The sequence below is a fragment of the Lolium rigidum genome, chromosome 6, assembly GCF_022539505.1.
Source record: "Lolium rigidum isolate FL_2022 chromosome 6, APGP_CSIRO_Lrig_0.1, whole genome shotgun sequence".
In the NCBI taxonomy this organism is placed as follows: Eukaryota; Viridiplantae; Streptophyta; class Magnoliopsida; order Poales; family Poaceae; genus Lolium; species Lolium rigidum.
The window spans coordinates 162,324,228-162,346,044 of NC_061513.1; the positions used below are offsets into that span (position 1 = coordinate 162,324,228).

Genomic DNA, 21,817 nt, shown 5'->3' on the forward strand with positions numbered 1-21,817 from the left:
ATGGGCTAGGCATTTTTAATGATGCACTCGCAAGAAATAAGAGTTGAAGCAAAAGAGAGCATCAAGAAGCAAATTCAATACACATTTAAGTCTAACCCACTTCCTATGCATAGGAATATTGTACAAAAATAAATTCATGAAGAACAAAGTGACAAGCATAAGAAGATAAAACAAGAGTAACTTCAAAATTTTAAGCCTATAGAGAGGTGTTTTGGTACCATGAAAATTTCTACAACCATATTTTCCTCTCTCATAATAATTTTCAGTAGCTTCATGAACAAACTCAACAACATAACTATCACATACAACATGCTTTTCATGATTCACAAACACATAATTTTTATCAAGCTCGGAAATAATAGGATTAAAACTTTCAAACCCGCTTTTATCAATAATGTAACAAGATGATTGATCAATCTCAAAAGATATGGGACTCATAGATAAAGTCAAGAACTCTCCAATCCCATTTTCATTAGTAGTACAATTAATATTATCAAGTAACATAGGACCATCATCTAGAGATTTATCATAAACATTTGCCAGGCAAAACTCTTTAGTACCATGCATTTTGACATCAGGCACAAACAAAGCATTATCATAAGATTTATCAAAATAGCATGGATTATCATGAATAACAGTAGCATAATTATTCTCACAAGTTTTACTCATAGGGAATATTTCAAGAGAATCCACAGGAACATAACATTCATCCTCCTTTGGTAAGCATGGAGGACAATCAAATAGTGTAAGAGATAAAGAGTTACTCTCATTAGAAGGTTGGCATGGGTAGCTAATCCATTCTTCCTCCTTTTGTTCATCACTCTCCTCTTCTTTTTCATCCAATGAGCTTTCAGGTTCATCGATTTCCTCCTCTTTTTCATCCAATGAGCTTTCAGGTTCATCAATTTCTTCTTCTTTTTCATCCAATGAGCTTTCAGGTTCATCAATTTCTTCTTCCACTGGTTCCTGCAAATTGTGAGTGCATTCTTGTGCATTAATGAGTCTATCTTTATAATCAATGATATAAGGATTATCGCTGTAACTTTCTACGCAAAAACTAAGGATAGAAGAGACATAATCTTTAAGGTCCTTACAAACAGCACAAGTTTCATAATTTTTAGACATGAAGGATTCTATCTCAGAGGCTCCCATAAATATGACAAATTGTTCTACCTCTTCGAACCCAAGATGAATATAGCTATTCCAATTATAGTTCTTAATTAAAACTTCCTCACTAAAGCCACATTGAAATTTAAGATGTTTAGTATCCTGTTTAGAGCAACAGATTTATATCATGGCGTTTAAGCAAGATTTTAGCAATTGTATTCAATTTTTCTATCACAACACTCATAACTTTACCCGTTCTTGATTCTCTATAATTATTATATAATTCAATAAGCTCCAAATAGGTTGTAGGTTCTCCCATAGCAACAGTTTTTAATTTTTCGGTTTTTCAAATTTTTATGGATTTTCGGGTATATAGGGAAAATAAAACAAGACAAAAACAAACTAGACGAAAGTAAACTATACAAAATAATACTAGACAGAAATAAACTAAGCACAAATAGACTAGAGAAAAGTAAACTAAGCAAAATAAAATAAAATAAAACAGAGAGAGAGGTAGAGTGTACTCTCCAGGTGAACTTATGAGTAGAGCTATGCCTCCCCGGTACGGCGCCAGAAAATAGTCTTGATGACCCACAAGTATAGGGGATCGCAACAGTCTTCGAGGGAAGTAAAACCCAATTTATTGATTCGACACAAGGGGAGCCAAAGAATATTTGTAAGCCTTAACAAGCTGAGTTGTCAATTCAGCTGCACTGGAAACAGCACTTGCTCGCAAGAGTTTATCGATAGTAACAGCTTTATAGCAAGTAGCGATAGTGAAATATCAGCAGCGAGTAACAAAGACAGCAGATAGTGATTATAGTAAACAGCAGGATTAAAATATTGTAGGCACGAGGGATGGATGAACGGGCGTTGCATGGATGAGAGAAACTCATGTAACAATCAAGGTAGGGCATTTGCAGGATAATAATAAAACGGTATCCAAGTACTAATCAATCAATAGGCATGTGTTCCATATATAGTCGTACGTGCTCGCAATGAGAAACTTGCACAACATCTTTTGTCCTACCAGCCGGTGGCAGCCGGGCCTCTAGGGAATCTAACTGGAAATTAAGGTACTCCTTTTAATAGAGCACCGGAGCAAAGCATTAACACTCCGTGAACACATGTGATCCTCATATCACCGCCTTCCCCTTCGGTTGTCCCAATTTCTGTCACTTTGGGGCCTCGGGTTGCGGACAACAATACGTGTATACAACTTGCAGGTAAGATCATAAAGCAATGAATATCATCATGAATTGATAACATGTTCAGATCTGAAATCATGGCACTCGGGCCCTAGTGACAAGCATTAAGCATAACAAGTTGCAACAATATCATAAAAGTACCAATTACGGACACTAGGCACTATGCCCTAACAATCTTATGCTATTACATGACCAATCTCATCCAATCCCTACCATCCCCTTCAGCCTACAGCGGGGGAATTACTCACACATGGATGGGGGAAACATGGCTGGTCGATGGAGAGGCGTCGGTGGTGATGATGGCGATGATCTCCTCCAATTCCCCGTCCCGGCGGAGTGCCAGAACGGAGTTTTTCTGGTCCCGAGACGGAGTTTCGCGATGGTGGCGGCGTTCTGGATGTCTTTTGGAGTTTCGTCAATTAGTATCGCGTTTTTAGGACGAAAGGGCTTATATAGGCGAAGAGGTGGCACAGGAGGGCGCCTGGGGCCTCCTCACCATAGGCTGGCGCGGCCAGGCCTGGGGCCGCGCCGCCTTATGGTGTGGTGGCCCTCTGGCCCGCCTCCGACTCTCCTTCGGTGTTCTGGGGTCTTCCGGGAAAAATAAGATACTGGGTCTTTGTTTCGTCGAATTCCGAGAATATTGCCCGAACAGCCTTTCTGGAACCAAAAACAGCAGAAAACAGGAACTGGCACTTCGGCATCTTGTTAATAGGTTAGTTCCGGAAAATGCATAAAAACATTATAAAGTGCGAGCAAAACATGTAGGTAATGTCATAAAACAAGCATGGAACATCAGAAATTATAGATACGTTGGAGACGTATCAGCCCCCGAGATTTTGCTTGAATCGTAGAGTCGAGTAAAATCTCCATTGTAAAAATAATCCATAAGTTATATGAATCTTTTTAATATTTTGCTCGAAGTATTTATATCTTATACATGGATAACGGTAGATGGGGCTGGTTCATCTGACGGATCAGGTACCAGTTAACTGCTCTTGTGGCAATCCCGCAAAAACCTACTTCAAGGTCAAGTCCTTGGACTCGACCTTGGGATACTGGCTTAATTCGACATGCGCCGCTTAAGGTCTTACCATATGCCGAATTCCACTTGAATTTTTATTGAGTACCTAACGCGTCCGCTAGGATTGTTCTTCGCGTCTGTTGACACGGATAAAGTAGTAGATCGCATTCGGGTGCGATACCACGCCGCACAGGACGGATCCTGGGGACTTACCTTCGTAAAATATTACGACATTCAGAGATTTTATCTCGACAGACGCGCTCTGAGAATATATTGTCGAGTGCCTTTGACGGCTGCTGGAATGGTATATGTATTCGAGTCATATGATGACATAATATCTTGACCTCCTGATGGGAGTACAGAAAGAGTTATGTATAACTCGAAAATTTATGATGATACTTCTTTGTATCAAGTTCTCTCTTTCGTGCTCAGGCACATTGGCTAGCCGAGATCTTCCTCCCGCGTGTGACGCTCTATGACTATCTTCCGTCGATCCTGATTGTCGGCTCAGGTTGGCCCTGCGTGCACTTGAAGCGGAAGCTGCAACTCTTCTATCATCGAGTATTTTTCTTTGTTTTTCTAGCTCACGTCCAGCACGAGCGAGTCTATATTTGATATGCTTGCAATTCTTCTGACGTGGCTGTTGTGGTCATCGGCTCTGTGCCGTTCACGGCTCTTCTAGCTCTATCCCAAGCTGCTTGCGTAAGCTGCACCCTCTCTCGTGGTGTGGGGCCGACGTATTTGGGGCCTGTTCCGCGGGTGAGATTCGCGGGGTCGATGTATGGGTTGCCCAGATCATCGAAAGCTTTCGACGGTTCATCTTCTTGTCAGCTTGCTTCTCCAATCACGTAGACTTGGTGATATTTTTCCATTGTGTTTTCATCTTCGGGGTCGGTGACACCGTCGTAACGATCGACGAAGACCTCCCGAATAGAAGTAGATATGTCGATGAAGTCGAAACTGTCGATGCTCTCCGAGTCGCTGTTCAGATCGGAATCCATGAACGACCCAAAAGGCATCCCGCTGAGCAGATCGGCGAGTTCTCCGTCGGCGGCAGGTTTGATGTAGCTTGGCGGCGAAGCCTCCTCATCGTCTGACTCGATTGATGATGATGATCCCGAGAAATCGGAATCGGCCGCTAACGGTCCCGAAAAGATCGGTGCCGCCAGACGATGCGATCCTTCTCTCCCGACGCGGAAGTGGAAGCTCCCGAACGTCATCTCCATCGACTCCTCCAGATCGGCATATGCATGAAATGGGCGGGAGGGTGAGAAACAAAATCGTAGAGATCAGGTTTGGCCTGTTTACCTCCGTCCATCGCGTTGCTTGGTACTGATGATGTCGTTGATGTTGAACATGCCATCGAGATTAGCTCCTTGTCTCCTCCAATCCCCACAGACGGTGCTAATTGACAAGGTATTAACTTGTCAATGCATACAAGTTGTAGACTAGGGTTTCGCGGAAAGTAGAGGGCTAGTAGATCTCGAAGGTTTCAGCCGAAAAGGTGCTCGACTATGAAAAATTAGGGTGTGTGTTGACAATGATTCAATCCTTTCTTTCTCCCTCGGCTCCCCTTTATATAGAAGGTGGAGCCAAGGTTTTCTTATCGTACAAGTTACAAAGTCCAGGAGACTTATTCGAGTCTTTCCCGTATTGATACAAGTATTGTTCCTAATATATCTCTACTTCCCATATCGATTCTTATTGGGCTTCCGAGCTCCACAATCTTCGGGTCGTGGGCCTCCAATTATCCCCGGGTACCTTATTCGGCAGGCCCATCTGGGATGCCTATGTCACTAGGTGTCCCATTGAGCATGACTAAACCTTCTGTTGTAGATTTAATGCCTATGGTTTCCAGGCTGGACATAAGACTATCTGAAATTTCACCCCTAGTTATATACTGGTAGATAGACTACTAAACTTAGTTAATCTGCCATGTCAATGTATACTATGTGTTCTTTCAAGGTTCCTATTACATTCTTTATTCATTTTGAAAAGAGTGGAAGAAGTTCCTTTGGGCCGAGAGAGACAAAAATAAGCATGGAAAATGTCTAGCCAAATGGGATTTAGTGTTCAGACCTAAGGATGAAGGTGGATTAGGTGTATTAAATTTGAGATTCCAAAACCAAGCACTTATGATAAAAAACCTTTTCAAGTTCTATAACCACCTTGATATCCCATGGGTTAATATTATATGGCAATCTCACTATAATGATAGATCTGCTCCACATGCTATCCAAAAGGCTCTTTTTTGTGGAGGAACTACCTATCTACAGTGCATACTTTCAGAAGTTTAACTACATGCTTAGTAAGTAATGGCAAATCTATTCTCTTATGGAAAGATCAATGGAACAATTCTGTTAGACAAGATGACTACCCTCATCTTCATTCATTTGCCAAGAATGATCAAATCACTATGGAGAAAGCTACGGAGTATGCTGAATCCAATATATGTTCCATCTTCCACTGTCCACTATTGCTCATACTGAACTGCATGAATTACATGAAGAAATTATTTCGATCAACACCACTAATGAAAATGACTCAGTGAATATGATTTGGAGCAGTCCTCACTACTCAAACAAAAAGGATGTTGGAGCATATGGGACCAGAGGAATGACTTCATCTTCAATGATAAAAGCCCAAATTTGCAATGTTGTATCATTAGATTTAAGTCTTTGTTTGATCTAACTATGCATAGAGCTGGGCCTAGTCTCAAAGAAGGTATGCAAGCATGGCTTGATACGCTATAAACTCGTATATGACTGGATCATTGTCATGTAATTATCCCACCATTTTTCTATATAAAAAATGACATAGCAGGGGCCTTTCTTACCGTATTTGTGTAAAAAAGACTATAATGTAACTATATATATAGTTAATGATATGGTTTTTTTCCAAAGGGTAATCATTCATCCACAAAATAAATATCATTATTAAAATTTACTCTAGACATGTGATATTTTATTGTGCCTTTAATGATGTTGTATCTATAAATACCCAATATAAATATATGGAGCAACAAATGTATTTTCCTGACAATTTTAGATGATGCCCTCACATTTGCGAGGACCACAATGCTAGTTATAAATAAAGGGATTCGCTAGTTCTGAGTTAGCTGAGAACTAACTTCATGATTAGTCAAATCTACACCATTTGATCTTGCATCTTGATTCATGCTACTCATGAGTTACAAAATAAGTTGTAACTGAAATTTGTTGACATCATCTAACTGAGAACGAAATTTTTCTCAGTCGATGGAGAAATAGTCACACCCATAAATAAATGCATGTATTATTATAAGCCATTTACAGATGGACGTCTCTTTGGAGCTACTGAAACCTCATTTCATTGACATAATCATATATTCACCATATATTGTATGAACTTAAAGGGGATCTCTAAAGTACTTACAAATTAAACATTAAAGATGTTGTCTGCCTATTTGTGTGAGCCACTGTACCAGTTGATCAATAAACCAAGAAACTTTTTTTATCCTAAAGAAAAAGAAGAAGAGTAGAACCGACTTGTGTACAAAGTCAAACCCACAAACATGCCTTTTAGACGTTGTTGATGAGTGGGCCAGTGAGTCTTAGAATCCACCAGTGTTATGCTGTACATGCAGATTAACCAATCGAGCAGCTCACTGAAGCCTGGTGAGCCTGACTTGCGCGCCGTGCTCTGGCAGTAGCAGGCCGACGGGGAAGGGCGCGTGCGTGTATGAGGGCGAGAGGTCGAAGGAGAAGCGCTGGAGGATCATGGCGAGCCCCATCTTGGCCTCGAGCAGCGCGAAATTCTGGCCGACGCAGATCCGCGGGCCCCAGCCGAACGGGAAGAAGGCTGGCGCGTCCGCCGACGCCCTGGAGATCCCCTCGGCGAACCTCTCTGGCCGGAAAACGGCGGCGTCCGCGCCCCAGACATCCTTGTCGTGGTGGACGCACAGCAATGGCAGCATGAGCAGCACACCCGCCGGGTAGCTGACGCCGCCGAGCTCCACCGGCCTGTACGTCTTGCGGATGAGCGACGTGAGCGGGGTGTACAGCCGCAGCACCTCGTACAGCACCATGGTCACCTGAAAATCCGATCATTAGTCATTAGATTCATGGATTTGTTTTCCCGCTCCAAATCGTATTGGGAACAAGAATGATAGGGTAAGACAAAGATGGTACTAGGACTTACGGTTTTCAGGTGACTCAAGCCGTCGTAATCTGGCGTGCTAGTGCCAAAGACACGCATGACTTCCTCCCTGGCACGGTCCTGCCACTCCGGGTGCATGGAGAGCACGATCATGGTCCACGTGAGCAGCACCGACGTCGTCTCCATGCCGGCGAAGTAGAAGAGCTTGCACTCTCCGATCACGTCGTCCGTCGTGATACCGGCGTTCGAATTGCCGTCTCCCCTGCAGTGCGCCATGTTGGACTCCAGCAGCAGCCCGAGAAGATCGTCGCTCGTAGCTTTGCCGGCTTTCAGGGCGTTCTCTCTTTTCTCAATGATGCCTTTTAGGATGCTCCCGATCTCCGCGGCGATCTGCTTCATCCTTCGGTTGGATTTGGTTGGAAAGAACCTGCACATACATGAAGAATGCATCAGTATATATCCAGAGTGCACGCAAGATTGAGAAGAGATTACTACTAACGAAGAACTCACATGTAACCAGGGATATGTATCTTGTTCATGGCGAGCACGGTGAGCTCGATCTGCTCCCCCTGAAGCTGGAATATCCTTCTGCCTTCAAGGTAGCTGCTGCCGAATGCGGCGCGGGAGATGACATCCCCCGTCAGATTCTGCATATCGGGCCAGACATCGACCTCGCATGGCGCGTCACCCACAGCTAAACCTTCCCATCGTTCCACCAACTCCGTGCAGCATGCGGCGAAAGCCGGCAACATGAGCTGAAATCGCAACAGAAACTTCGTTACAGGTCTGTCTCACACGGCCAAGCATTCCCAGGTTGCGATGTCAATGACATCACAGAAATATAACCTTGAGCTTCTCGAGATGGAAGGCAGGGTTGATGATCTTCCTGTGCTTGGCCCATTTTTCGCCCTCGTGGCTACCAATACCGTTGTGCAGCAACCTCTGAAGTCTGCCAAGCTTGAGCTTCTCAAAGTTGCCGTACTTGTTGGACAGGACTTCTCGCACCAGTTCAGGCTTGGTGATGGTCACTCTAGGCTCCGGTCCGAACCAAGTGATCGATGTTTTACCTGTTAACCAATTTTAAAATTAGAGCGAAGCATATTAGCAGCTTATGAGGGCACACGTTTTCAACAATTTCATTTTTCAGTCAGTCCGTTTATTTAGTGGAGTATTTGTCAAGTGGGACTATATACATCATTCCGTTTGTTGAGTGCGGGAGACTCCAGTGAGATGCCACCAAAGATGTTGCTAGAACTTATTAGATTGCGTACATAGTTTATTAACGGGTACCCTGAACCTGACGTATATCCATTTAAAAACTTATGGTGGGATCTAAAGGTGTAGTCATCATCATATTAGTGTGTGTACCTTTTCCATTTGGACTATTGAGTTGGTGTTTCCCTAGCGGGGAATGATGCTGTCTACTAGCGTAGACAACTGGAGTAAGTGTAATCATGCAGCATGGCATTTTCTTGTTGATACTGTTATGGAAAAATTGTTCCTGTCAATAGATACCTCTCCGTAATTCTTCTTGTTGTAATGTTCTTGTCTGTCACAAACTTGCTGCCATCCATGTACGTATATGCTAAACCTATCAGTAAAATGGGGAAAGTAGCACTAAGAACACTGCAAGCTCGACGAAGAACATGCAATATTTTTCGTAGCAATGGATCATAAGCCTGAATATGTAATAAGCACCCATTCTGTTTTTCAATACGTAAAGCTCCTTTCATGCATGGGCACATACTCACACGTTTGATTGTTTTCAGACGATGCGACGATGTGGCGAAGGTAAGCAAATGCAGCTAAAATTGAGGACTTGCCGCCGAAAAAAAGGGTCAAGGAAAAGGAGGAAAGCAAAGAGAAGTAGAACACGCACCGTGCTCCTTCATGGTCTGGTGGAACAGCGGCATCGCCCTTGGCACCACGTTGTGGCAGCCGAGCGGCATGGTCCGGGACCTGGCTTCCCTGTTGAGCCGCTCGAGCAGCGGCGCGTCGCCGGCGATGGATTGGAAGGTCGTGCCCCTGAGTCCCTGCGACCGGAGCGCCCGCTCCAACCGCCGGGGCCTCCACCACGCCCACTCCAGTGTCCTCACGGCGCACCACGCCAGAGCCGCGCCGGCGATCGCGTACAGGAGCACCAGCTGCTGCTGCTCCCATGGAAAGGCAAGCGGAGATCCTGTCACGCTCGTCGCCATGGTTGGCCACCTATAGGGCGCCGCTAGTTTGTGGAGAACACGCCGGAGTGGGATTGATTGATGTTTCTCCTCGATCTCTTGGTGCTGAGAAAAGTGGGTGTACGAGTGCTGGACAATGGTGCTGGCTACTCACCATTGCACCACTATATATATAATGGATGGTGTTGGCCTTTTCGTTCATAGGTGCATGCTTTTCAGCCATCGGAGTTTTGTTCTTACACATTTTTTGGCCCTTTGTTTCCGCGACGGTTCTGCAGTCCACGGCTGGTGTGGTGGTCTTTTCCTATGTCCGCCCGTGAAAAGGTCATGTGGGAAAATATGTGCAAAGACGATCGACAGGGGTTGGACGAGGAAAAACATGGAGACGCGGCACGGCACCTACCCTATTTTAGGTCGCTAGCTCGGTGCATGGATCGATCGTCGTTGCACCGACTCAGCAGATGAAATCTGGGTTTTTGTCCAAGAGGCTATTTTTGTCAGTGTTTATTCAGAAATGGCTAGTATCTGCCGAGGGAAGGGTTTATCCCTCTTATCCGAAACAGCGTTTTCGTACTGGTCGTAAAGGTGCAAATCGCACGCCGAAACGAGGCGCCTTTAAAATATGAGTGGTCGTACACAGTGCACCGAAAGCAGCTATATATGGTAGGTCTCTTTTTTGAAACGAAAACATCTCGGAACTCCCGTTAGAACACGAGAAGGAAGATGTCTGTACGATCAATGGAAGTTACACATGCAAGATAAGTTGTAAACATTTTCTTGCATGACGCGGCTAGTTCTCGGTCGATCTAGAACTAACTTAACTTCCGAGCACCCAATTTCATGTGTAATTAAGAGAAACAAACATGCAATTGGCATACCCACGTGTAATTGCACATTCATGAGTAATTTCGATGTGCTCGAATCTCAAAGCAGATTAGCTTAATTCTCGATTAACCTAAAACAAGAATAAGGGTTTTAACAAACAAACGAAAATTATAAGGAGAAAACGGTCCATCTTTTAATAATACATATTTTTACGAGAAATTTCACAAATAATACTTGTTTTTGAAATTTTCGAAAAATAATGCGTCAGCGTGGGCTAACACGATTAGGGCCTATCGGACTGTAGTACCCCGACTTGACAAGATTCCGTGGGCTACACGCTTATTACAAAACAAGTCGGAAAAGCCCAACCCGACAGGAACCTTTTAAGAAAGGCTAACGTGACAGGTACGTTTTGGGAAAGGCTAACCTGACAGGTCCTAACTTTTCGGGAAAGCCCAACCCGACAGGTACCTTCTGGGGGAAAGCGCGTCCGATCAGAGCTGCAAGCCGACCATGCCTTTAGAAATCCACCTTTGGGAAAGGTTACCCCGACAAGGCCTAATCGGGGTACATTTTCCCTACGCAGTATTATTTTTGGAAAATTTCAAAATCGAGTATTATATGTGAAAATGACGAAAAATGTATTTTAACAAAATTGCGAGAAAACATGCACCCGATAGTTAGTTTACGGCTTTACGTGGCCGGAAAATAAAGTTGCCAGGGCAAATTAGTTACGACCCATGGCAACTTTCACTTTTTTTTTTGTGAAACAATGCGCTGTTATGGCTGCCTGGATGTGTGGTCGAGATCCCGTTTTTGTGAAAAAAATGCGCTGTTATGGCTGCCTGAATGTGTGGTCGAGATCCCACTGCACCACACGTTTATAGAACTCAAACATCCACGCGATATCCGTGTCCTAAAGTAATTAGAAAGCCATATGCATCGATTGATGGGGACATTAAACTGTGCTTTTCGGAAAAAGGAAATGCAAGAAATAACACCTACACGTATGACGATATACCTAATCTTATCGTGCACCTTTGTAGCTTTGTCTTTTGGTTTGAAGCGACCTTTGCTATTAGGAGCATGGCGGCAGCTGTTACATTTTGCTGGGACATGGGAATACGCGCTTGGCCGGCAGCGGAGCACATAGAGGCATGCACATGTGGTTGCTTTTCATAGATCGATCGAGCACATGCATATATGTGTGCATGGGACGACCGGACTGCGTGTTAAGGGAAGACGTATGCGCGGTAGAAAGATGTTGGTAGAGCACGTGTCATGGCGTTCTGGTTCAATGCGATCGTCGTGCATATATATGGTCCGTTCCGAGTCCTGAGCGTGGCATTACAATATGCTGATCGAGAGAACTTCGGAGTAGTTTTTTCCTTCTACAATTGCTATTCTATGATGGCGCTCACAAGTCACAACTAACGCCCACTACGGGAAAAATAGGCGTCGCCGTGCAGCCTTTCTTTGCCGTGTGTCCCCGCACGGCAAAGATTTCTTTGCCGTGCGCACAGATAAAAACGCACGGCAAAGATCTTGGCCACGGGAAAGATAGACACGAGCGCACGGCAAAGATACGATTCACGGCAACGATAGAAGAGGCCGCACGGCAAAGAAATATGCACGGCAATGGCCCAACACGCCGCACGGCAAAGATTCGGTGCACGGCAAAGGCGTTAGGCATTGCCGTGCAACGTTAGCACACGGCAAAGCATCCTTTGCCTAGTGTTTTTAACAAACGCACGGCAAAGAAGGCTTTGCCTAGTGTAAGCGCACGGCAAAGAAGCGAAAACTGCATTTCTTCTCATCTGAAAAGGTGTGGCGTGGTATAGTTATCAACAAACGAACGCTTAGCCCGGTGGCAAGGTCACATGCTTTCCCTACTCCGCGTCCTAGGATCGATTCCCAGACCAGCCATTTGGGTGTTTTTTTTAGATAAAACATGTTTGGCACACGGCAAAGAAGCTACCTTTGCCGTGCGGCGTCACACGGCAAAGCCTTTGCCGTGCAACGTTGGCGAGTCGCACGGCAAAGAAGCCTTTGCCGTCAATGACATTGCCGTGCGACCTTTGCCGTGTGTCCCCGCACGGCAAAGCCTTTGCCGTGCAAATAGGGCCCTTTGCCGTGCAAATAGTTGCACGGCAAAGACATATTTTCCCGTAGTGGCCCACACGTATCACCCCATCTTGCTTTCCTGCGGCTTTATGTTGACTTCTCAATTTCTTATCACATTTTTGTATTGTGATGATACGACCACCGCAGCCCAGGACCAAGCCTACTTCTCACCTTGAAGGGGGGCAGGATTGACCAGGTTTTCTTTTTCTCCCGGTAGGGAAAAGAATACCGTAGGGCACTGTATATCCGCTTTTCGAAATACCAGAAATACCAGCTAGAATACCGTCTGAGATTTATCAAATGAATTTATAAATTCGTCCAAAAAGATTCAGAATTCCTTAAATTTGAGCAAATTATGTGCACACCAAAAACGATTGTCCGATATTTAAGTTCACCAGTGATCACAGGTAAAACCAGTTGTCAGCAAAATTTCGGAAATCTAGGCCAACAAAAAAAAAACCTTGAATGGACAGGTTTAGTGTTGTAAGGGGACATATTTAACAAAATCAGCGAGAAATCAGGGTTCTGGTGACTAGTGTTCTTCACGAAATTCCCACCATGGGGGTGGCTAAGTCCCTCTCACCCCCTCGTATCGGTTCTTGATTGCCGTTGTTTATCCACTCCATCTTTGATTTTTTTTCCAAAAAGGAGGGAACATCCACGACTTCATCGGTAGATGTACATAGCCATACATCTTTTATCTCTAAACTTGATCATGATGGCGCGCATTGCTACGCCCATCTATTTTATGATAAATCGTTAAAAAATAGTGGAAATAGGGGAAGCCATGGAACGTAGAAAGTTAAGTTTGTATTAACGTGCTCATATAATGAGCAGCAATGAAGAAGAAACCATCTGAAGTAATTATATATTACAAATATTTGAGGAACCTTGGGAATTACAATGCAGTAGCTCAATGTAGATAGCACTGCACAAAAAGCAATAGAGTAGTTATTATTTCTACGTTGGGATTTTTTCCCCACAACAATCACTACTAGGAAAAAGCCTATAGTTGGAGGCAATAGGTACCGGCGCACCACCAAGGACGTGCGCCGGTGGTCATTGTTGCCGGCGCACCTCATTGTCGCCGCGCCGGCGATGAAGCCCTTCTGCCGGCGCACCAGTGTTGTAGGCTCGCCGGCGCTATTTCCTGGCATGGCCTCGGCCGATTCGGGCCAGGCCCAAGAATCATTGCCGGCGCACCAACCCAGGGGTGCGCCGGCGGAACATTCTCTATTGCCGGCGCAGCCCTGGGCCGGTGCGCCGGCAATGATTCTTGGGCCTGGCCCGGGGTGATATAGCCGAAAGGGATATATGCTGCCGGCGCACCCATGCCCTGGTGCGCCGGCAGTAACCTGGGCAGTTATTTCTGCTCAACAACCACTCCCCCCACTACTACCACTCCACTCCTCCACACAACCCGACCCTTCTCCCAACCCACCTATTTTTTGCCCATTTCTATCCCAAATTTAGCCAATTTGACCAAACAAAATCATATTTTTTTACCAAATCTTCCCTTCCTACATGCATCTCCCACATCCCCCTATGTAGATCTAGATCTACTATCCCGCATTGACCGCTCAATCTAGATCTAGATCTAGAAAGTCGGCTTCCATACGCCGTGGTAGCGGCGCGACGTCTCGATCTTGTTGACGAGTATATCAAACCAATAGGTGATTAATGAACAAATTGAGGAATGAAATCAACGTATATTGGACATTAATTTGAAGCAAAGCTCGTGTGTGGCATATATATATGTTGTGTTTGTGCTTGTGCTTGTGTGTGTTGGCGTTGAAAATGAGTTGCCAACGTTGCGCCGAAATGTTGATTCTTTAAGTTTCCGTTTCGGCACATTTCTGGCGCTCCTATGTCCTACCGTGTAGGAAGGTCATGCCGAACCGTGAAAACTACCGACGGATGCATGGTTCTAATCAATTATGTAATCTTACCATGCAGGCGATAATGCTTATCGAGATGAGTGAAAGCATCGTGATGAGATATCTGAAACACGCGATCATCGACATGTATGAAAATAACCGCACGGAGGTATTGTGTCCGTGCCGGAGATGCAAACGAGGGAAATGGTTTGACCCGTATTCAGGCAAATTGCGGGGGCACCTGCTCACTAATGGTTTCATGCATGGACACACTTAATGGATGAGTGATGATGGCGCGGAGGTCAATGGGGCGACGGCGGCAGGTGGTAATAATGGCCGGCAAGAAGGAGGGCATCATGATATTGATGACGATGAAGAGCTTGTCGCACAGGACGATAACCTTGACGACGACAATAACCTTGACGACGACGAAGAGGTGCCGCTAGCTTCAGTCGTGAGGGACCCTCATCTTCAAGATCTGCTTCTCGAAAAGACGAAAGGTGCCAAGCGGAAATCAAAGCTTGAGCAACTCGAGATAGACTCGAATACTCCGTTGTACGACTCAGGTCGCGGGTTGGGGGAGTCTCGCTTGAGAGTAGCTCTCGATGTGCTGCAGATGAAGGCGAAACACGGATGGACGGACACAAGCGTCGACGACATCCTGGAATACGTGAAAGATCTCCTTCCTGCCGGGAACACGTGTCCCGGTAGTCTAGCCGAGGCCAAGAGAATCACGTGCCCTCTCGACTTACCCCACGAAAAGTATCACGCCCGCATCAACGATCGTATCATGTATCGCAAGGAGCACATGGACAAGACCAAATGTCCGTGTGTGAAGCTGAACGGTACAAGAAAGGGAAGAAGAAAGCTCCTCGGAAAGTTGTGTGGTACTTCCCGCTCGCCCCCCGGCTTCAACGGTTCTACGCGGACCGCAAGGAAGCAAAGCTCATGCGCTGGCACGCAGAAAGGAAGGAGGCAGTGTTGAATGATAAAGAGCGGATTGAGCACCCAGTGTTGACGCACCCTTCGGATGCAAGCCAGTGGAAAGCATTAGACAATGAATTCGGTAGTTTTGGGGCAGATCCCAGAAACATCAGGTTGGGTGCGAGCACGGACGGATTCAATCCGTTCGGAAACCCGAGCAGCACACATAGCACATGGCCCGTGTTTGTATGGATCTACAACCTCCCGCCCTGGCTGTGCATGAAGAGGAAGTACATACAGATGAGTATGCTAATTCAAGGGCCGACACAGCCAGGAAACGATATCAACATGTATCTCGAACTATTAAAGGAGGAGCTTGAAACGTTGTGGGCGGAGGAAGGGGTAGACACATGGGACGCCGTCGCGGAAGAATATTTCCCTTTGAGAGCCGCGTTGATCACGACGGTGCAGGACTACCTCGGATACGGTTACATTTCATGCCAGGTGTGCCATGGACACAAGGCATGTGTCAGGTGCATGGAAGAGACGATGTTTTTGCAGCTTGGTAAGGATCCCGGCTCTTCGAAAACAGTTTACATGGGGCATCGAAGGTGGCTACAGAAGACTGACCCGTGGAGAAAGCGTGGAGATCCGTTCGATGGTACAAATGAACCCCGAGGACCTCCACGTAAGAAGAGCGGCGAAGAGATCGATACATTACTGAAAGGTTGGAAGGAGTGCCCTGCGCCGGGAAAGATTCGTCAAAAGCCTGGAGAGAAGAAGAAAAAGGAAACGACGCCGCTCATTGGTGTATGGAAAAGGAGGTCCGTGTTTTGGGACTTGCCGTACTGGAAAATTCTCGATACACCTCACTGCCTTGATGTCATGCATATTACAAAGAACGTGTGCGAGAGCTTGCTTGGCACTCTTCTCAACATGCCGGACCGGACCAAAGATGGGCCGAAAGCAAGACACGACCTGAAAGTTTTGGGCATCGGGGAAGAGCTTCGGATCCCGGCGGCCCAAGAGGGACATTCGGAGGAGGAGGCGGACGGCGGTCGAAGCGCAAAAGGATTAAGCAGCCGGACTATTACTCGTCCTCCCTCCTCGCTTCACTTTTAGTCCAGCTCGAGGTCGATCAATTTTTCAATTGCCTTCTAGGAGTCGAGTGCCCTTCGGTTACTCCGGGCTAATAAGCAGATACATGGACCCCAAGAAACGAAACTTCAGCGGCATGAAGTCTCATGACTGTCACGTGATGATGACGCAGATTCTTCCGGTTGCAATCCGAGGTATAATGGATGACCATGTCCGTGCAACACTGACTGGGTGATGCGTGTAGTTGACACGTCCGTTGGGAACCCCAAGAGGAAGGTGTGATGCGCACAGCGGCAAGTTTCCCTCAGTAAGAAACCAAGGTTTAATCGAACCAGTAGGAGTCAAGAAGCACGTTGAAGGTTGATGGCGGCGGGATGTAGTGCGGCGCAACACCGGAGATTCCGGCGCCAACGTGGAACCCGCACAACACAACCAAAGTACTTTGCCCCAACGAAACAGTGGAGGTTGTCAATCTCACCGGCTTGCCGTAACAAAGGATTAACCGTATTGTGTGGAAGATGATTGTTTGCGAGAGAAAACAAGTAAAACAAGTATTGCAGTAGATTTGTATTTCAGTATTAAAAGAATGGACCGGGGTCCACAGCTCACTAGAGGTGTCTCTCCCATAAGATAAAAGCATGTTGGGTGAACAAATTACAGTCGGGCAATTGACAAATAGAGAGGGCATAACAATGCACATACATGACATGATAAGTATAGTGAGATTTAATTGGGCATTACGACAAAGTACATAGACCGCCATCCAACCGCATCTATGCCTAAAAAGTCCACCTTCAGAGTTATCATCCGAACCCCTCCAGCATTAAGTTGCTAACAACAGACAATTGCATTAAGTATGGTGCGTAATGTAATCAACAACTACATCCTCGGACATAGCGCCAATGTTTTATCCCTAGTGGCAACAAGCACAACACAACCTTAGAACTTTCTCATCACCGTCCTGGTGTCAATGCAGGCATGAACCCACTATCGAGCATAAATACTCCCTCTTGGAGTTAAAAGTAAAAACTTGGCCGCAGCCTCTACTAGTAACGGAGAGCATGCAAGATCATAAACAACACATATGTAATAACTTGATAATTATCATGACATGGTATTCTCTATCCATCGGATCCCGACAAACACAACATAGAGTATTACGGATAGATGATCTTGATCATGTTAGGCAGCTCACAAGATCCAACAATGAAGCACAATGAGGAGAAGACAACTATCTAGCTACTGCTATGGACCCATAGTCCAGGGGTGAACTACTCACTCATCACTCCGGAGGCGACCATGGCGATGTAGAGTCCTCCGGGAGATGAATCCCCTCTCCGGCAGGGTGCCGGAGGAGATCTCCGAATCCCCCGAGATGGGATCGGCGGCGGCGGCGTCTCGGTAAGGTTTTCCGTATCGTGGTTTTTCGCATCGGGGGTTTCGCGACGGAGGCTTTAAGTAGGCGGAAGGGCGGAGTCGGGGCCGGACGAGGGGCCACACCATAGGGCGGCGCGGGCCCCCCTAGGCCGCGCCGCCTTGTGGTGTCGCCACCTCGTGGCCCCACTTCGTATGTTCTTCGGTCTTCCGGAAGCTCCGTGGAAAAATAGGCCCCCGGGTCTTCGTTTCGTCCAATTCCGAGAATATTTCGTTACTAGGATTTCGAAACCAAAAACAGCAGAAAACAAGAACCGGCACTTCGGCATCTTGTTAATAGGTTAGTTCCAGTAAAATGCACGAATATGACATAAAGTGTGCATAAAACATGTAGGTATCATCAATAATATGGCATAGAACATAAGAAATTATCGATACGTCGGAGACGTATCAAGCATCCCCAAGCTTAGTTCTGCTCGTCCCGAGCAGGTAAAACGATAACAAAGATAATTTCTGAAGTGATATGCCATCATAACCTTGATCATACTATTTGTAAACATATGTAGTGGATGCAGCGATCAAAACAATGGTAATGACATGAGTAAACAAGTGAATCATAAAGCAAAGACTTTTCATGAATAGTACTTCAAGACAAGTATTAATAAGTCTTGCATAAGAGTTAACTCATAAAGCAATAAATCAAAGTAAAGGTATTGAAGCAACACAAAGGAAGATTAAGTTTCAGCGGTTGCTTTCAACTTGTAACATGTATATCTCATGGATAGTTGTCAACATAGAGTAATATAACAAGTACAATATGCAAGTATGTAAGAATCAATGCACAGCTTCACACAAGTGTTTGCTTCTTGAGGTGGAGAGAGATAGGTGAACTGACTCAACATAAAAGTAAAAGAATGGTCCTTCAAAGAGGAAAGCATCGATTGCTATATTTGTGCTAGAGCTTTTATTTTGAAAACATGAAACAATTTTGTCAACGGTAGTAATAAAGCATATGAGTTATGTACATTATATCTTACAAGTTGCAAGTCTCATGCATAGTATACTAATAGTGCCCGCACCTTGTCCTAATTAACTTGGACTACCGGATCTTTGCAATGCACATGTTTTGACCAAGTGTCACAATGGGGTACCTCCATGCCGCCTCGTACAAAGGTCTAAGGAGAAAGCTCGCATTTTGGATTTCTCGCTTTTGATTATTCTCAACTTAGACATCCATACCGGGACAACATGGACAACCGATAATGGACTCCTCTTTAATGCATAAGCATGTGGCAACAATTATTATTCTCATATGAGATTGAGGATATATGTCCAAACTGAAACTTCCACCATGGATCATGGCTTTAGTTAGCGGCCCAATGTTCTTCTCTAACAACATGCATGCTCCAACCATAAAGGTGGTAGATCTCTCTTACTTCAGACAAGACGGACATGCATAGCAACTCACATGATATTCAACAAAGAATAGTTGATGGCGTCCCCAGAAGCATGGTTATCGCACAACAAGCAACTTAATAAGAGATAAAGTGCATAAGTACATATTCAATACCACAATAGTTTTTAAGCTATTTGTCCCATGAGCTATATATTGCAAAGGTGAATGATGGAATTTTAAAGGTAGCACTCAAGCAATTTACTTTGGAATGGCGAATAAATACCATGTAGTAGGTAGGTATGGTGGACACAAATGGCATAGTGGTTGGCTCAAGTATTTTGGATGCATGAGAAGTATTCCCTCTCGATACAAGGTTTAGGCTAGCAAGGTTATTTGAAACAAACACAAGGATGAACGGTACAGCAAAACTCACATAAAAGACATATGGTAAACATTATAAGACTCCATACCGTCTTCCTTGTTGTTCAAAACTCAATACTAGATGTTATCTAGACTCTAGAGAAACCAAATATGCAAACCAAATTAGCAAGCTCTAAGTATTTCTTCATTAATGGGTGCAAAGTATATGATGCAAGAGCTTAAACATGAGCACAACAATTGCCAAGTATCAAATTATCCAAGACATTTTAGAGTTACTACATGTAGCATTTTCCAATTCCAACCATATAACAATTTAACGAAGATGAAACTTCGCCATGAATACTATGAGTAGAGCCTAAGGACATATTTGTCCATATGCTACAGCGGAGCGTGTCTCTCTCCCATAAAGTGAATGCTAGGATCCATTTTATTCAAACAAAACAAAAACAAAAACAAACCGACGCTCCAAGTAAAGTACATAAGATGTGACGGAATAAAAATATAGTTTCAGGGGAGGAACCTGATAATGTTGTCGATGAAGAAGGGGATGCCTTGGGCATCCCCAAGCTTAGACGCTTGAGTCTTCTTAGAATATGCAGGGGTGAACCACCGGGCATCCCCAAGCTTAGAGCTTTCACTCTCCTTGATCATATTGCATCATACTCCTCTCTTGATCCTTGAAAACTTCCTCCACACCAAACTCGAAACAACTCATTAGAGGGTTAGTGCATAATAAAAATTCACATGTTCAGAGGTGACACAATCATTCTTAACACTTCTGGACATTGCATAAAGCTACTGTACATTAATGGATCAAAGAAATTCATCCAACATAGCAAAAGAGGCAATGCGAAATAAAAGACAGAATCTGTCAAAACAGAACAGTCCGTAAAGATGGATTTTATTAGGCCACCAGACTTGCTCAAATGAAAATGCTCAAATTGAATGAAAGTTGCGTACATATCTGAGGATCATGCTCGTAAATTGGCTTAATTTTCTGAGCTACCTACAGGGAGATAGACCCAGATTCGTGACAGCAAAGATATCTGAAACTGCGCAGTAATCCAAATCTAGTACTTACTTTACTATCAAAGACTTTACTTGGCACAACAAAACATAAAACTAAGATAAGGAGAGGTTGCTACAGTAGTAAACAACTTCCAAGACACAAATATAAAACAAAAATACTGTAGTAAAAACATGGGTTGTCTCCCATAAGCGCTTTTCTTTAACGCCTTTCAGCTAGGCGCAGAAAGTGTATCTCAAGTATTATCGAAGGGTGGTGCACCTACAGCGGGGTTTGGAGTTTTCTCAACCATGCATAGTATATTGGATACATAAGTTTCAGCGTCTCCCTTCTCATTAGTCTTGGGCTTGCTACTCTCATCAAACAAATTTTCAGGAACAAGCCAAGCATAGTTATTTTCTAGTGCATCATTCATAGCTAGGAGTTTACATGGTATTGGTGCTTTGATCTCCCCACCATCATTAGCATTATTAGTGTACCTTATCCTATCCATATCCATTTTTTCAAGGAGACCAACAAAATTAGTATGAGAACCAAGCATATTAAATTTAGCGAAGACCTTTCTAGCCTCTCTTGCTAGACCACCAAATTCTCTAAGAAGGGTTTCTAAAACAAACTCTTTCTTTTCCCCTCTTCCATATCACCAAGTGTAAGAAACATGTGTTGGATTATAGGATTTAGATTAACAAATTTAGTTTCCAACAAGCGAACTAAAGCAAGCAGCAGCAATTTCATAAGTAGGAGCAAGTTCTACCAAGTGTCTATCTTCAAAATCTTCAACGGTACTAACATGGGTGAAAAATTCTTCTATATTGTTCCTCCCAATTATAGACCCTTGTCCTACCGGTATGTTCTTTGCGGTAAAATTAAAAGGAAACATGATGAAATAAAGTAAATGCAAGTAACTAATTTTTTTGTGTTTTTGATATGGCAAACAAGACAACAAATAAAGTAAAACTAGCAACTAATTTTTTTTTGTGTTTTGATATAATGCAGCAAACAAAGTAGTAAGTAAAATAAAGCAAGACAAAAACAAAGTAAAGAGATTGAGAAGTGGAGACTCCCCTTGCAGCGTGTCTTGATCTCCCCGGCAACGGCGCCAGTAAATTTGCTTGATGCGTGTAGTTGACACGTCCGTTGG

At 44.5% G+C, this 21,817-nt stretch overlaps 1 protein-coding gene across 1 annotated transcript; it reads right to left on the reverse strand.

The window, feature by feature from the left end:
- Positions 1-6,684: 6,684 nt before the first annotated feature.
- LOC124660755 (cytochrome P450 72A397-like) lies at positions 6,685-9,814 on the reverse strand. The gene is made up of 5 exons (XM_047198571.1): positions 9,353-9,814; positions 8,320-8,540; positions 7,984-8,228; positions 7,516-7,900; positions 6,685-7,408 (listed from the first exon to the last, which is right to left on the reverse strand). Exons 1-5 carry the CDS (start codon positions 9,669-9,671, stop codon positions 6,980-6,982), a joined length of 1,599 nt encoding a protein of 532 aa, XP_047054527.1. The 5' UTR covers positions 9,672-9,814; the 3' UTR covers positions 6,685-6,979.
- Positions 9,815-21,817: the final 12,003 nt, after the last annotated feature.

Excerpts from the sequence above, each read along its gene's own strand:
- LOC124660755 (XM_047198571.1), bottom strand. The coding sequence starts at position 9,671 with ATGGCGACGAGCGTGACAGGATCTCCGCTTGCCTTTCCATGGGAGCAG. Across the intron at positions 8,541-9,352 it reads CCAGACCATGAAGGAGCACG|GTAAAACATCGATCACTTGG; the intron begins GTGCGTGTTCTA and ends ATTGGTTAACAG. Across the intron at positions 7,409-7,515 it reads GCTTGAGTCACCTGAAAACC|GTGACCATGGTGCTGTACGA; the intron begins GTAAGTCCTAGT and ends TCGGATTTTCAG.